General features: G+C 46.3%; 1 protein-coding gene across 1 annotated transcript; it reads right to left on the bottom strand.

Moving 5' to 3' along the window:
- Positions 1-409: 409 nt before the first annotated feature.
- LOC144162141 (uncharacterized) lies at positions 410-9,691 on the bottom strand. The gene is made up of 3 exons (XM_077692629.1): positions 9,371-9,691; positions 3,743-3,841; positions 410-569 (listed from the first exon to the last, which is right to left on the bottom strand). Exons 1-3 carry the CDS (start codon positions 9,506-9,508, stop codon positions 507-509), a joined length of 300 nt encoding a protein of 99 aa, XP_077548755.1. The 5' UTR covers positions 9,509-9,691; the 3' UTR covers positions 410-506.
- Between the last annotated feature and the right edge of the window lie 7,949 nt (positions 9,692-17,640).

Here is a 17,640-nt window from a genome sequence, read left to right as displayed (position 1 = left end):
CATCTTGATGTTTATTGTACATGTGTAGTGTTTATTGTATTCGCGAACTTTGCTCAATTGTTTAACTCCCCGTTTTTTCTTTCACCTATGTGCACGGAGCAAGATATAACTTGCTCCGTGCCTATGTGTTTTATATATGTTCCCTGTTAATCTTGCCCATGTGTTTTATTTGTTTCACGTAAGCCCTCTACCCTATCCCCCTGTTCCTATGTACTCTTTCCTCCCTATCCCACCTCCCCTACACCAGCAGGCGTTCCAGTGTCCGCCCCTAGGCGAGACAATTTACGCCTGCTGGTGGACCTTCCTCTCTTCCTGGAGAATAATAAATACACACATACATACACAAAGGAAAAGATTAAGGAAGTTCTATTTTCTTCAAAACCGCACAGGACGTCAATATATTGCAGCCGCCCAAGATATAGTTCCTCCGAAAAAAACAGAAACAAAGCAAAAAAAGAAGGCAGTCGTCCTCGAAGGACACTTCGCAGACTTCCGCTGGCTGAAGCCTAGATCTGGGATCCCCATACGGTGAAGATGATCATGAAAGCTCCCAGGCCTACGGAAATGGTCTGAAAGAAATGGGAAGTAAGGCATCAGAAAAAAAAAAAAAATCTTACCGTTTTTTTTTTTTGTTTTTGTGTGTGTGTTTGTGAGCGTGCGCGTGCGAATTTTTCCTTCGGTTTCAGTAGCGCCTTCTACCCGAACAAGCCCGAAATACGAGATTACCCAGGAATGACCTAACGACCAAAACCCACGTTACCCCAGACTAAGACGAGTGAGTGCAGAGAGTGGGTCGCTCCTTCATGCCCCTGCTAAAGGATGCAAAAAGGTATAATTTTGGACAGATTGGGTGGAAATAAGTTCGTCCATTTCATCGCTTTGTTCACGCCTTAAAATCTTCGGCAAAGAGTGCACCTCTGAAGTTCTCATTATTTGGACTAATATGTTACGCACTGACGCGCAGGCAAGCGCAACTGCTTACAAGCATAAGTGTCTCATTCCACCTAAGTTTCCTTTTCCTAGCATGCGTGTCTTAAACATATCCGAAGGAAACTGCGTGAAACGTTAACATTTTCCACTCAGGGGACAGTTACAGTCCCCTGAGTACTTACTGAACAATCCGATGCGATGGGAACAAAGCATACAAATGTAAACAACACCGCAAGATTTCTTCCTAACATTTTTGCGTGCAAACACGTCGTGTTAGTCGGCACTCTTTAAAAATGCTGCTTGCGAAAGGCAATCCCAACCACGGACCCGTTGAGACTTTCTTCTCTGAGTAGACGGAGTGTTTTATTTTTTGTGCGCGAAAAGCAAAAACGCCCGTTTGTACGAGATATCGGCGCGCGTTAGAGATCCCCGGGTGGTCAAAATTAATCCCGAGCCCTCCACTACGACGCGCCTCATCACCTGCGTTGCGTCGGCGGGTTAAACCCTACAGTCAATCAATCAACCAACCAGTGTTTTTGTGTGACGACCAGGACTTTGGAATATGGTGCACGCACGAAGTGACAATAGATTATCACCCTTTCTAAAAAAATTGAGAGAATGACGAAATCTAAAAGTGCGCCCAACCTTCGCTGAAAGTGCGTCCAATGAATGGTGAAATCTTCACCGACCCAAATGCAAGCGAAGAATGAACCCGTGCGACGATTTCTTGCGCACATAGCAAACGCATCTTCGAAATACATTTACACCGATACATCGTTTATAAGCTAAGGGCATACTACTGTGCCTGTTCTTCATTATTGATGCGTGCATTGTCTTATCTAGAAGCGTTACTTTTTCATCACTTACAAGTAGAAGCCCGCTTACACGCACGCGCCGTGTGTCCAGAGATCTAATGAGAGCTTCTCGGTTCGAACAACCGGTCTACGCGAAAATGCTTTAGTTTTTTGACAGAACGCCTTCGGTCCCGCAGAGGAAGCTTTCCTTTCAATAAAGCTAGCAGGTATTGTACGTGTTCAGTCATGCTCACCGTACAGTTGACATCACTACTAGCTTGTTAAAGGGACCCCGTAACACTTTCGATAAACGCTTTCACTCTTTCCTTCGTGTCTGGAAGCACTGCGAAAGCTAGTTATCGCCAGTACGGAGCGGAACTGCGTGATTTGCTCGTCGCAACAGATACGCCTTCCGTTCCTGCTTGGCTTTGGTGGCTTTCTTTTAAAGTGGCTATCGAAAAGCGTTCATTGCTGCAACTGAAGGAGAACCGGCCAACAGCCGCTACATGGCCTCAGTGACGTAATTCGGGCCGTCGAAGAACGTCAAGACCGGGAAAGAGAGAAAAACCTTTTGAGCGAGTCTCCAAGTTATCTTATGTGCATAGGGCTGTAATTTCTGGCTGAGGTACATTGCGACCCCCTAATCTAGGTACTGGGAGTGTTGGGTGACTACGCTCTGCAAGCATTTAAGTTTTTTTTAAAGTTGAAAAAAGTGTTGCAGGGTCCTTTTAACGTTCACACCAGCAGGCTTCTAAACGCTCGTTGCTGATGGCATCCGACTGGTCTCCATTGATGCCAGTCTTGCTTTGTCCTTACCCCGACATAAAATGTCTGAATAGAAGTCGAAATAGACAAATTTATACCACAAGGCTGCCTCAACATTTGAACAAGTCAACTGTTAACAATGAACCAACTCAGGTCCAATCACGATTGTGAGCTGTTCTATTTCTAGTATACACTTTGCCGCTCATCTCTAAAGCGAACCACACTCACCCACTTTCTAGAATCAAGTGACGCACATTATCAAGGAATAGTTCTTTCTTTCCTCACACAATAGCAATTCGGAATTCATTACCCAATGACACAGCTTCGTGCACTAACCGCGAAATATTTCGCAAAAAACTTGAAACTACGAACCTATCGGCCTTTACGTGATACTCCTTCCGAATCAATCGTGAAAATTCCGTTACGTTTCTTTCCCTTGTATTCTCCCGAATTTATCATGTTTGCAATAGTTTCGCTATTTCTAACTGATGTTGATTTCTATTTTGCTGTTTTGTGTTGTTGTTTACAGTGTATTTTTATATCTTGGCGCAATCCCCCCCCCCTTCCTTATGTAATTCCCTCCGGCCTTTAAGGAACAAATAAATGAAATAAAATGAACTATAATCATTCACTTGTTGCAGTATTTTATTACTCACGGTTAAAAGCTTCCCTGCGTAAAATTACCTTAGCTTTTTGTCTAAATTTGTCACAATTATGCTTATATTATATATGACCGACCTCTCCCTGGACAAGTGCTGAACAATTCTTTTGCAGGTCTGCTCACGGACTCGACGTTGTCGACTGAACTCTAAGGTGGTATCCTATTTTTTTTTTCGTTACTCGTATACCCTTTATTTCTACAAATCAAGCCTACTGAATATTACCCATATTTTTGGTAAGCTCTACGAATAGGTATAAATTTATGCTGGAACACAACACAGCCAAGGTCAAATCACACAAGAAATGGCGCGGAAGAATACGAAAAACTCACGTATCCCTTTTTTTCTTGTGTAATTCTCCCTTTTTGCATTTTGTTCTGGTGGACATTAGACAGATACAGTCAGAGAGATTCCGTGCGGACATATAGCTCAACTCTATCTTGTAAGTGCCTTCCACCGTGACAGTGCCTGCGTCGCCAAATTTTTCTGCTTAGCGGTGTTACTAGTCTGCGTGTTTTTTTGTGGGAGTGTGTGTGTGTGTGTATGCTACGTAACGCTCAGGCGACGCGAGAAGAGGCAGCAGCCGAGACGTACGCCAACGACGGTTCCGAGAAAGCCCTCGGACCCTTTTGAGATGGCAGTGAAGCCGCCCGCCAGAAAGGAGATGGCACCCACTCCGTAGTACAGCGTCGACTGGAACGGAAAAAGGGGGGAACGTTGATGAAGGTAGGCGAGCGTATTACGTCTTACCCCATGTTTACCCATTGAAGTCAGGCAAGAAATAAAAACTACTGAACTGAACGCATGAAAATATAAAAACCAAGCAAGAATTTAGCTTGGTTCACACTGCAAGCGTTGTGTGCTCATGCTTGAGCTAATTCGTAATTTCTGAACAAATAACAACGTAACGTGCTAAAGAAATAACAGTGAAAGCATTTTTTCCCCTCCGCCACCTCTTTTTTCCACAACGAACGGCGGAAAAAAATTTTGACACTCAGTCATGCCGTCATAATTGGGGAGCAAACCAGTATCAATACCAGTGAAAATTTTGAGCTCGAATAGAATTGTATGTCCAAAAGGGTACATGAATGGGTAAATACACATACGTGAATGGGTAAATACAAAGTAGGAGGTCTAAGTGTAAAAATCGAACGCGGTATGCCAGTGATGATATTTAGAGAATTAAAAAACAATGGGCAGAAGACAACTTTTTTGAAAAAAGAAACAACAAAAAACCCCTCAGCATAAAAGGAGAACGAAAAAAAGAACACAAAAGGCAGACTCTTAACTAAACAAAAAGTCCACTAATAAGGCAAAACTCGAGCACGACAGTAAGCACAACGGCAAAATCTAGTCTCTACAAAATGGGTTAGAAATAAACTTTTTATCCCCGCAAACCAACACAGAATATTCTAGTTATCATAAAATGGTATTTAAAAATGAATGACAAATGTTCTTTAAACTGAAATTTGACAATACTTCATTAACTAGCGTATGTCATTGGCGAGCGAGCTTTTGCTTTGAATTCTTTGTGATCAGGCACCTCTGGCTTGGCCTAGAAAATTTTGATGAAGGCTGTACGCACACGCGCACACTCTTAGTTTGACTCTACTGATCTTGAAGATGGTGTCTACTGATAATTAGTATACTCTGAGTGCATATCCAAGTGACGAGAGGTATAAGCTGGATAAGTATTCACGTTTTGATCTTGAAATGGTGCCTATCATTAACTAATCTACACAAAATGCATATCCAAGTGGTGATAAGCTATGGGCCAAACTGACGTTTATTGCTGTACTCATTAGTTCTGTTACCCGCTGATAAGGAAGGGGGATTCGGAATACTTCCTAAAGGTATGTATACTTCAAACGCATTAGAAGCACTGGGCTCCGTTCTTTGCCGCGACGATAACATTGGCCTTTCAAAAGTAAAGAATAATGCTGCAATGCTATGTGACGTGGCAAAACTTCCTGGAAGGCTTTAAAAGTTCTCAAAATAATCATCATCATCAACGACAACAGCAACAACAGCATTCCAATTCGCTATACTACTAAGGTCCACTGCAGGACGAAGGCCTCTCTCATCGACCTCCAAACGCTCCTGTCCTGCGCCGCTCGAGTCAATTCTTTGCCTCCGAAGTTCCTTACTTCGTCTCTCCATCGAGTTACTGGCCTTCCCCTCCTTTTAGACCCTTAAAATATTTTTAGCGAAAAGATGCATAAGGTTCAGCGGCCCTTCAGGGCACTGTCCGCGAGTGAAAAATGGCAGAAAGCTGTATCTTTGTTTTTACAGGATAAGCTACGGGTTTTAGGTATTAACGATCCCCTCGCGGTGAAATATTCATCGGATGTTATTTAAGTTTTAGATGGTAAAGCAGACAACCACTACATAGAATGCTCATTCTGTTTAAAAGACCTTTATTATTCGATTCCCCAAATTAACTCCCTTAGTATTAAGAAGACGTGATCGACCTTTATGGAGCGGTCGCCTTTCAGAACGCTGCCGGACTGTTATCGCTTTTTCAGAACCTGTAACGGCGCACCTTGTGTTCAAAAAGATGGCATTTGCATTGGTCCATGCATTGCACCCATTTTAAGCGACTTTTATATAGCGCAAGAGTCATGTATTCATATGATGCGCTCTAGTTTCAGACTGAAGACCGGGTCAATAGCCTAATTAATGCAGATTATCCTGGACATTTATTAACGTCTGTTGCCGAAGGGTTGGTGAAGAAAATGAAGGCTGGGCAAAAGAAGGATGAAAAAAAAAACACACAAGAAACGAGATGATTGCGCTACTGCCGTACACGCAAAGTATCGCATAATCTAGAAAGTATTGCTAAGCTTGCCGATGCCAGTGTTGTTTTTTTCTGCTCCGGTTAAGCTCTTTCGGGGCTTTGGAGACAGATTAATAGTGAAACCCCTAGTGCTCTGGAATGTGGGAAGAAGACCAATGACCGTTTATTCGATCTGTTGTCACAAACGTAGTTCATAGCGTCCCTTGATCATGTGGCAAATAATATATCGGAAAAACAGGGAGATGCGCCAATGATGGGTTAAAGGAACAGTTTTCAACGTGGAAAAGTGGAATAGCGGCCGTCTAGGCGTACATTGTATAGAGTGTAGGTGCAAGCCTATCTTCAATCGCACCGTGACATTGAATAAAAATGTGCAAAAACACACGAGGGAAACTATCAGGGCTCATGCAATAGCAAAGAAGGAAGAAACATGTGTAAGCTTTCCTTCTGTCGCGCTATCGGCAAAAGAAATCATTTATATGGGCAGTGTGTAAGCTAGTGAGAGCAGTGAGAGTTTTGTTGTTTTGTTTTCGTGTGTTGTTTCCATTTGCTTGTTGGCTTGATATCTGCTGCATTTATGCGCCAGATGCCACAGTTTTTAAGGGACAGACAACCGATTTTTGTCGCGTATATGTTCTCTAGCTCATATGAAAGCCAGCGTTTTATATAGCCCGATAACCACAAGCAATTTCTAAACACACTGGCGGAAATAATTTTAATTTGGCAGCGCACTTCCTGAAATCGGAAGGGTGGCGGTTCGTAGTGTCGAAACTTGACACTACAATATGTGTCCCTGTCACGTGACCTGCAAACCTAGCAGCTACTGTAACTTCTGAAACGTTTATTTGCGTATTGAAAACCTTTTAACACAAGTATTTGTACAAGATTAAATTGTATATGTATTTAGAAACATTATTCTGAAATGTTTAAAGACACGCCGCCCGCCGTCGCTGGGTGCCTCTCAGCAGGCCTCTCAGTGTGGCTAACTGAGCCTCCATGCCCAGAATCAACGGCCGCGTTCAGTAAACAGACCCAGCGAAGGAGCTTTGACGATTCTGCATGAGTCAGCGGCGTTTGTTCTGCCAAAATATTTGATTTCAGTTTCCAAATACGCCAATGGCAGCTTAAAAAAAAAAAACGTCGCGCCCTGTGGGAGAATTGAACTTCCCGCCTCCACACCGTGAAGCCAGATTCTACCTATCGTCTATCCCAACAGATGGCGCATTCATGCAAAATAGACCGTTGCATTAAAAAAACACATAAAGGAACAGGAAAGCCGGCGATTCAAACTTTTTTTTAGCTGGGAACAAGTTTTTAAATACCGTTTTTTATTTCGCATACAGACAAAAGTATGTTCGAGCTACTCTATGTCATGGTTGCCAGCATTAGTTTTGGGAGGGACACATACGGCTCGTAGATCAAAAAATTCGATTTAAAAAGTTCTAGGGCGTTATCAGCAAAACCGTTTCTCGTCAAGGTGCTTTAAGTGATGCCCTTTCATTTGGGATAGAGAATATATACTCGACAAAAATCGGTTGTCTGTCCCTTTAAGTCAGCGTCTGTGTGTCTCGCTCTCCTTGTCGTCCTTTTTGTCGTTTGCGCTGCGCTACTTAGGTGGTGATGACGTACTAATAGCATACACACCGGGACGTTCGTTTTCCAACGCCTCCAGCTCCAAAGATACATCGAGCTTCGGGGTTTTTTGTTCAAAGACATGAAAACACTTTCCCATCCCTTCCCAAAGAAAGGTAAGGGAAGCGCGAAAGCTTTCGGACATCAAAACTGCACCAGAAGTGCGTCAAAACCTTCGCTAAAAGTGCGTCCAATTGATCGTCAAACCTTCGATGACCGAAATCGCACACGAAGAACGAACCGATGCCCCGATTTTTCGCTCACTAAGTAAACGCATCTACGAACAATCTGAATGTATGCCGATACGTTGTTCATGAGATAAACGTATACTATTGTACCCCTTCTTCATGATCGATGCGTGTATAGTCTTTATCGAGAACCGTTCCGTTTTAGCGATTTTCAAGTAACCGTTTTGACACAATGGAAGCCCTGTTTCCCGCGCATGCCGTGTGTTTAGAGATCTTATCGGAGCATCTGGGTTGACCAACTGCTCTATAGAAAAAAAAAGGGCCCATCTCCCCGCGTGGGGGACTCGAGTAAATGCGTCGCATAGGGGGTGGGTGTATTGCGTTAACGTTTAGTGTTTGGGGAGTTGGTGGTAGTGAATGCGTTGTATCAGCAGCTTCTTGACGTAGTTTGAATGAGTCAAGGATATAAGGCGCGTTCGTAGCCTCCCATTCTGTGTCGGTTTTGTGGCGCAGTGGGAAGAACACCATGTACCTCGCGTTCCGCCCGCAGGGTCGAGGGATCGAAACCAGGCACCGGTAAGTATTATTTTTTTATATAGTGTAGGGTGAGGGGTGTGGACCTGTTGTTGAGAGCGAGGAGGGTAGAGTGATGCGGGAGAGGAGGAGTGGGGGACTGGAGCGGCTGTTGCGGACGCCGAGGCACGCCGACAACGCCTGGTGACATCGTGAGTTAAAGAAATGCTCTGCATTTAAAATGCATTAGTTATTTGAATGGACACCATCAGTTCCACTAAGAAAGCTTTCGCTTTAAATATACATGGAACCCGATGCGTATCACGTTCTCCAAAACTATGGGGAACTGTCTCTAAAAAGGCAGTAAATACGCGCAAGAGTTAACCCCTTGACAGAAACGAGAGTTTCTTACATGCGTGGGTGATTTTAAAGGAGTACTGACACGAAATTTTCTTACGTTTTTTTTTTTCGCTGCTATGGGATGCCTATTAGCCCACTAATCATAAAATGGCACATTCGACGGTCGGTCGCAACGTAAACAATCATTTACGCCGTCGTTTATTCGTTTCAGTTTCGGTTTCGACAAAACGAACGCCGAGCGGCCGCCATGACAGGAGATAGCACGTGACGTCACCATTCGTGTCGCACCGCTGCCGGTCTGGACCAGTGGTCTGGACGCGCGCACAAGCGAGCGTAGGCACTCCATGAGCACTCTCCCACATCGGGCGAGGTCTTCACGTGGTCTTCACTATCCCCGCGCGCACGGGCAGCATGACATCATATCCCAAACCATGACGTGTAACACGGCGTAGCAACGCGCGCCAACCGCAGCCAGCGCGTCGGCTGCACCAAGGGAGCCCCGACGTCGCAGTTTGGGGCAAGTATCAGATGACGCCATGCTGGCCCGCTCTGGGCTTTCTCGTGCGGACAGAAATAAAAATGAATTTAAAATATGCTATACTGAAAGGATACTGTTGAAACTTGCTAGAAGATATCTCCTGATAAAAAGGAAGCATTTCACAAAGTTATCTCAGCTTTGAAATTTCGTGTCAGTACTTCTTTAACCAATTAATGGTTGTCTCTAGTACTCACAAAGACGGTGGTGCTGCTGTCGTTCGACGAGAACACGCTGTGGATGGCCAGGAAGAAGCCCATGAGGGAGTAGGTGAAGCTCATGTACTGCAGCCACATGTAGACGCCGGAGAAGTTGTTCAGCAGGAGAAGGAACATGAACAGAACCAGGGAGAGTCCCTGCGGAGTTAGGCCGTAATCGGGCACAGTGTCGAGGACACTGGTACTCAGAGCCCATCCGGCGCTGGCATTATTTGATGCGTTTCTGTAGCGCACCTGTCGCAAGCTTTCCGCGAAGCTGGGCTAATCGACAGCGCGCATGCGCTAAGACATAGGCCCGCATTCTCAGACGCCATTGAAAACGACGATGCCGGCACTGCCAGACAAATGGTGTGACCGCACAGCGGCGTGTGAAGCGTGTTCACGCCACGAGGAATATACGTCACCCTCGAATTACTCTCAATTACCAAACGAGCCTTATCAAGACACGGCAGACGCTCATTATAACGTAATTAAATTATCCCCGCTTTAACGAAGTACGCTTATAACACAGTCAGATTCCTTTCCCGGGCCCCTCTTTAAAACGAGGGTTCACTCCATTTTCTGGGATTCATAAAATTGTCTAAAAAAACGAAATTAATTAACGCTCGCAAGAATGACACGCCATAAAGTTCAGCGTTCACTCTGAGAAATCGCCTCTAATTCGCGTCACCAACGCCCCTGAACGACCACCAATCAGCGTGACCAAATGTGTGAATTCGGCGAATGACGACGCCCGGAATACGTACGATTCGAGTAAAGAATAAACTCTACGCTGGGACAACAGAGCAAGGCGTGCATCTGCGCTGGTAACCCGGTATGCGCAGATTGTTTGTTTGTTTTTGCTCTCACTAATCACATGCTTGACCTCGCCATTCACCAAAATCGCAGATTTGGTCACGCTGCTTGGTCGTTATTGGGCGCCGTGGTGAGGCAAATCCGTGGCGATTTCTTTGAGTTATAACTTGACCAACTGATATGGCTGTACGAATCGATGCATCCGTTATCGGACCGATTGCTTTGAAGGGACTCTGCAACACTTCCGGTAAACGCTTCCCGTCTTTCTTCCGCGTCTGGAAGCACTGCGAACGCTGTAGTTATCGCCAGCACTAAGCGGCACCGCGTGATTTTCTCGTCGCAGAAGATACGTCTTCCGTTCCTGCTTGGCTTTGGTGGCTTTCTTTCAAAGTGGCTATCGAAAAGCGTTCATTGCTGCAACTGAAGGAAAGTAGAAAGCAGGCAATAGCCGCTAAACCGCTGGAATGACGTAATTCCAGTGGTCGAAGAACGCCAAGACTCGGCAAAGAGAGAAAAACCTTTTGAGCAAGTTTCTAAGTTATCTGGTGGACATAGAGCAGTAATTTTTGGCTGAGGTACTTTGCGACTCCCTAATCTAAGTACTGAGTGTCGGTTGACTACGCTCTGCAAGAATTTAAGATTGAGAAAAAAAAAGTTGAAAAAGGTGTTGCAGGGCCTTTTAAGTTTCTCAAAATGCTGCGGCTCGTCAAGGAAGCAAAGACGGCGGGCGACCAGCAAGCGGTGCGGCTTTTACAGGGCGGCTGCGAATGACAGGCTCCTGCCTGATAGTGACTGTAGCAGCTCTAGCATGACGAAACAGCACGAATGCAGTTAGATGACCGTATCAGTCACGCTGAATTTTCGCAATATCGGATAGAACACTCGGCTAGCTGCCGCATGGTTTTTTTTATCTGGGTACAATTCATCCTTGTGTCCTAGAAAGCTTTTGTTGATAACGTTATCCGTCCTTGTTTATTGGTGTTCCGCTGTGATAGCGTATTCTATGGTTCCTCTGGGCGAAACAAATAACAACAGAGATGGTTGAAACAAACATTTCGGCCATTTCAATCGGCAGAGCTGGCGACGTCCCGGCGCTGCAGCGCGGACGCCGTCCACGGGTGACATTCGCCTTTTTTAGGAGCGAAGCACCTCAGGACCTCGCTTTGTCCGGGGCTTGGTGTCCGTGACACAGTGTTGCGCATGCGCGAGGAGCATTTTATTGGGTTGTATTGGATTGGATTAAAGTGAATTGGATTGGATTGGATTGGATTAAACTGAATTGTATCGGATTGGATTGGAAATGTATATACTGCACACACGCTTTGTCACTCATTCACACGCGCGAGTGGGCAATGCCAAGTGTGATTTGTGGTAAGAACGATCCCCAGTGCTTCGCCCACTCGTCATGATTCACTTCATAGAGATGCGTGAAATTTTTTGGGAGCGCCCCAAGCTCCAGCCGAGCCGTTCTTGCATCATCCCCGCGTTCCGACGTCTTCCTCCTCTTCCTCTTGCACGCACTCCTCTGTTTCTGAACATGCACCCGAGTGCGGGTGATTGTCATATTCTTTCCGTCGGCTTCTTCGTCTTCGTCACCATTCACCATTCCTGGCATCTCCCTACAGCTTCCTCAACGTTCCCGACTGATCGCACTGGCCCCGCTGCCCATTCATCACCCACTGTGGGCACATGCGACATGCCAAGGCCGTCGTTGTCGTCATCATCCTCACCATCAATAGCCTACTAGGTCAACTTCAGAACGAAGGCCTCTCCCATCAACTCCCAGGCACCCCTGTCCTGCGCTGCTCGAGTCCAACTTGCCTCCTAATTTCCTTTAGCAGCTAAAAAAAAACAGCCCAGAGAGATTTCCGGCGAAAAAAATGTGGCAATCTTCTAGCCCATTGCATTGCGCGCGTAAAACGTTCTGCGGCATGTTTTAGAGCTAAGGTAAGGACAATTAACATGAGTTTCTGTTTCGATCCTCGCGAGTGTATCAGATTCTTGATGCCTTCCCACGTTACGGCGTGCCTTGCGTTGAGATCGCTGACCAGTCAGCGCTTAGGGATTCAAAGTCACTGGCCGGCGGAACGCATGCACCCGTACACGCCGAAGTCGAAGTGGCCTAAGGACTATTCACGTCAAAAAGACGCACATCGTTGGATATAGAAAGGCGCCAACTAAAGGCGGACCGGCTCAACATAGCCATGGACACAGACGACCAACCGACCGACTCAAAGAACGATGCGAAATCATAGTGGGGGGACTTGAGGAATACTACGCATTACAAAAAAATGAGTTTAGGGCTTACCATGACTGTTGTGGAAGCGATGCCTCTTTTGGTGCAGAAGTAATCGAATTTGACCTCCACGCTGCCCTGAAAGCCAAACAATTTGTCAGAAAGCAGGCGCCAGTGGAAACAACTGCGGACAATGGGGGTTGCATGTGTTTCACTCAGCGTCAGTTAAGGCGACCGCCACTACACCCTCAGCTGCTCGCGATCTCGTCGCTAGGGCGGGGCCTATGCACAGTCAACGCTCTTAATGTTTTCGCGCGAAGAGGGGAACCTCGGGAGGCTTGAAACATTCCCATATTCAGGCGCTGGTAACCTAAATAACAGGTTTTACAAAGATTTCGGTCACCTTTCCCATTGTTCCTGCTGTGGTTGGCGGAGTGATTGCGTGCAGTTGAGATTGCGACACTGACTACGCGTGCTCAGATGCCTCGCCTTCCCCGTCGTCGTCTTCGAAGAAATGCTCTCAATGAAATTCACCGCCACCTTTCGGCGGCTTCTGGGCGAGCGACTTTTGTTTTATGTTATTATTATGAGCGTTTATTTTGCCGCAGGAAGTAGATAGGGATTATGAGAGAGATAAAAACTTTTATTGACACCGCCGGCCTAAGGGGTCACCATGGCTGCCCGAAGGGCTGCCACCACGGCTTGTGCTCGGGTGACCAGTGGGCGCTGGGAGTGTTCGTCCGAGCGGCCCGATGAGGAAAGTTCCTTACACTTCGCGGATGAAGTCTAGGAGTGAGTGATGATGGGGCACCTGTATCGACGAGGTGTAAGCGGATGCGCCGTCTGCGCGTAGGCCCTTCGCCGCAAGGTGTCGCATCCTCGTCCGCTCACCAAATGCTAAGAGACCAGATATCATCATCATCATCATCATCATCAAGGCGAGGCAAGGTGAGCGACTCAATAACGCGAAGCTTTATATTCCTCAATGATGGCAATGTAGTTACGCCAGAACTCACTGTGCAGTGCGTTTGTGTGCAGTTGCAGTTGTGCAAAGCCAACTTCGCAAAATGGGTTTCCACAAAAGGCATATGATGATGATGAAAATGATAATAAAGCGCAAAGCGTTCTCAGATACAAATGCACTGCAGGAAAGCCTACTTTGCACAATGTGTTTCCGCAGAGAGCACATGGTGGTTGTGATGATAATGATGATGACGATGACGACGATGATAGTGAAGAAGAAGAAGAAGAAGAAGAAGAAGAAGGATGAGGAGGAGGATGTGGTGCGTTAACCCTGTTTGTGTTTGTGCCATTCACCAAGGATCATCATTATCAGGGGCGTTAGATTTTTCCGCTTAAGCTTCGCATAAATGAATTAAACTGCAATTTAACACTGTACGGATTCACAAATTTTTGCTCAACTGACGGCCCATGAGAACTTCCCATAACCAAGTCGTCAATGCAGCAACGTGAATGTGAAATAATTATGGCGTAAGATAATTTTCGAAGCGAAGTACCCTGACTAGGTCTTATATATTTGAGCTGCGGCACTTCATGTGTGAAAAGCCGTCCCATTGATTCATTGCTCGCTTCTTTTATTTTTAATGCGAAAACCGTAGATCTGTGCGTTTCATGAAACTGTGAGGTACAGGAAAGCGCACAGATAAACGGTGGTAAACAAAATCGGAGCGCGAGCCGGGCGAGGGAAAAGCAGCTCCGGAGGAGGGTTCTGATAAAGGGCGACGGAGGGCGCACCGGGAAGCGTGACTGGCAAACCTGGCCGCCTGACTGACTGACTAAATAAACTTTATTGAGGAAAAGGCAGAGGAGCAAAGTGGGTAGCGGACGTAATGAAGTGAAAGTCATGGATGGAACCCTAGCTCCATAGCCCCACTGGCGAGTGCGCCTGTCTTCGCTTTGTCCAGCAGGTTGCGTTGGTCTTGTATAGAGATGTGCTTGCCAGGGCCGCCTGCCATGTGTCCAGCGTGGTAGGCTGCGTTCAGGTGTCGCTGTTGCCTGTGCACATACGATTAGGCAGGACTAGTGTCACTAAATAAAGGCTTTTAGAGTATCGGCACTCTTTTCTCTCATTGTTATGTGCCGCCAAGATTTTCATTGGTCGGTCGGCGTTACGTGATATTTCTTTACATATGGGCGCAGCCATTTTGTTTCTAGGCGCATCTCTCTCTATCTCTCTCTCTCTCTCTCTCTGCTGCGCGGACGCTAGAGCAGCCGGTCACACTCTGCCCGTCAAAACCAGCGCCAGTTTCGTTGGGAGAGATGGCAACACTGCAACCCAGAAATTAAATGATCCCCAGACGCCTCCGGCCGTGCGCGAAGTGGCGTAACTCTTGTAGCTTATTTAGTGACTCTTTAGTAGCTTATTTAGTAGCTCTTTAGTAGCTTATTTAGTAGCTTATTTAGTAACTCTTGTAGCTTATTTATTTAGCTTATTTAGTGTAGCTTATTTAGTGACGCTAGGCAGGACCATGAGGCGTAAACCAGCGTGGCTGTCTCGCCGCATTTCTTGCAGTATTCGTCAAGGTCTCGATGTTGGTCTTGCAGCATCTTGGACCATCTGGATTTGTGTATGTAGGTATTTGTCTGGATTTTTCGCAGGATTTGCGCTTCCGAGGCCGTTAGGTCTTTATGTGGATGTGAGAATTGGGCCCTCAGCTGCCGAGCTATGCGTAGGGTTTCACCATAGGTTGGCTCTGTGTAAGGACGTGTGATGGTCCTGTCGGCTGCGTGGTGTTCAAGCGCACACGCTTCCGCATTGGTCACCTCATTCCCTTCCATTCCTTCAGGTCCCGGTGTCCTTGTGATACTGTAGGACGTTCCCACTTCTGGTTGCAGTATGGATCTGAGCTTTTTGGGTATTCTTCAAGTAGTGATTATAGTCTTGCCGCATCTTGGCAGTCTGTTACGATGTTCAGTATTGTTTGCTGTTTTTCTCCAATCCGCATGACCAGAAGTATTGCGCCCACTTGTGCTTGTTTAACAGTTGCGTTTCTTTGAGAGAGGCAGGCTACCACTGAGACCGTCGTAGTGTCACGCTAGCTTGCCGCGTCGACATACACCGTATTGTCGTGTTTTTTGAATTTCCGCTGGATGAAGTCCGTCCTAGCCTTCCTCCTCTCCTTGTGGATCTCTGGGTGCATATTCTTAGGGAGGGGTAAGGTCTTTATGTGTCCCCGTTGATCTGGCGTTAGATCGTGCTGCTGCTCGAGGATTTTCTTTTCCGGTGGGTCTCCTGCCCGCCCGCAGTGTGGCTCGTCCTTGCCTTGTTTTCCCCAAACGTTGTGTCTGTGCGGAGAGGGTGGCTTCCCTTATTTCTGCAACGGTGTTGCAAGCCAAGTTTATCCATATTCTCGGTTCGTTGAAACGGGGAAGGTTCAGGGCTGCCTTGTAGGCACTGCATATGATGCTCTTAACTGGTTCCTCGTCTGAATTGGTAAGGTTGTGGCGTAGTAGGCTGTAGGCGATTCCGCTCATGATCATTGCCTGAACCAGCCGTATAGTGTCTTCTTCTCTCATGCCATCATTGCCTGAACCAGCCGTATAGTGTCTTCTTCTCTCATGCCATTCATCTTCTCCATAATCCTGCGAACAATTTTGGCCAGTTATAGCTTGTATTCACCGGCGAGGCACGCATGCAGGCAACCATGTGAGTGCGCCGTCACTGGTTACGTCGGGCTGCGCGGGATGGCGGTATTGTCCGTGCTAAGCACAGTATGCGTGTTGGACGTTCCAAACTCTACTCCACTGAACAGTAATGCCTCGAGTCCAATGTGAGTGCGATTAATAACATCTTTGTTGACACCACCGTTGAGAATCGGGTTGAAACGGAGCAGGTGACGCACGCCGGTGTTTTTTTTTTTTTTTTTTCAGCGTGCAGGCACAGTGGCACAAGCCGCGCCATGTCCGTGGCGCAGCGGCCATGTCTGTGGCCGTTTCCCGTGTTGAAAAGCGAAGAAATTGACAACTAAGCTTTTCAGTGAATACCACTTATAGCGTCGTTCTCTTTATTCTGACGATAGTCTCGTCAGCTCTGGCGTTGCTCTGAACTATCATTCCGAGAACTACACTTTTCGTTTTTTTTTCCATATTTGTTCCGTACTAACAGTGAGCTTTACTGGGGTCCCAGGGGCTGCTTTGTCGTAGCCTAGACGCGCCCCCACTTGCGCTATCTACTGGTTCCCTTGAAACACTTTCTATTCCCTTGAGAAACGGCCAAAGTTGATTCGCTGTTCGGGTTCAGTGGCCTGTTTTCTTCTTTTTTTCTACCCCTGGGCCACTGAGGCCTTCATTTCTCTTTATTACATGGGAGAATACGCTCAAACGTGACAGTACGAGGACTACATAGTCAAACAAACAAAAGAACACACTGAAGTTACGAAAAACACAAATGCATCAAAATTCAGCCAAACACACACAAGCGTTCAAAAGAGGGAGTTTGTCAGGTGGTTGGTCAAGTGAATTATACACACTACGTACAAATTCCAGTTTATCGAAAATACGACTTTGTTAATCTTGGTGGCTCAGCATGCCTATCACATAAGCGACATCGCTACAGACTGTACAAACCAATCAACACAAACATGTCATACGGTGGTTCACCAGGACAGCCGAATGGCAAAAATCTGATTGAGAAAGGCGTATTATCCATGCCTTTTCTGGGCGTTCGCTGCAAAATGTCCCAGAAAAAGAGAACATCTCTGCAGTCTACAAAACAGTGATCAATTGTCTCTGGTCGAGAACACAGCCGACAGTCTGTCGACCAAGCTATAAACAGACCCCGGTCTTTCATCCAAGTTGTAACAGGGAGCGCACCAGTGTGTAATTTAAAGAAAAATGTTTTAACACCTGGCGGAACACCCATTTTACACACTTTATTGAGGAAATCCTGGTACAGACACTGCAGTTCCGAGACACGATATAAAGGCATGGGGAAAAAGCTCAGAAACCAGGGCATCGGAAATTGACTCGCGCGAAGCATTAAATATGTACTCAAGGCTAAACCGAGCCAGTAAGAAGCGAAACGTGTCAATCACTTTGTTGAGGAAACCTCGAGGACTTCGGACTGCTTCCACAGACAGCGAAGACAGCACCATATCAGGGAGAAAATGTGCAAGACGTGTTCGCAGTACAGATTTCAAAAACGGATGTTGAACGTCTCGAAAGTAGAATAAACGAGAAACAAGCCAACGGCCTGAGT

Source organism: Haemaphysalis longicornis, unplaced genomic scaffold (assembly GCF_048455015.1).
Source record: "Haemaphysalis longicornis isolate Haplotype H1 unplaced genomic scaffold, Haemaphysalis longicornis Haplotype H1 scaffold_12, whole genome shotgun sequence".
Classification (NCBI taxonomy): domain Eukaryota; kingdom Metazoa; phylum Arthropoda; class Arachnida; order Ixodida; family Ixodidae; genus Haemaphysalis; species Haemaphysalis longicornis.
This window is presented reverse-complemented; position numbering and strand designations above follow the sequence as displayed.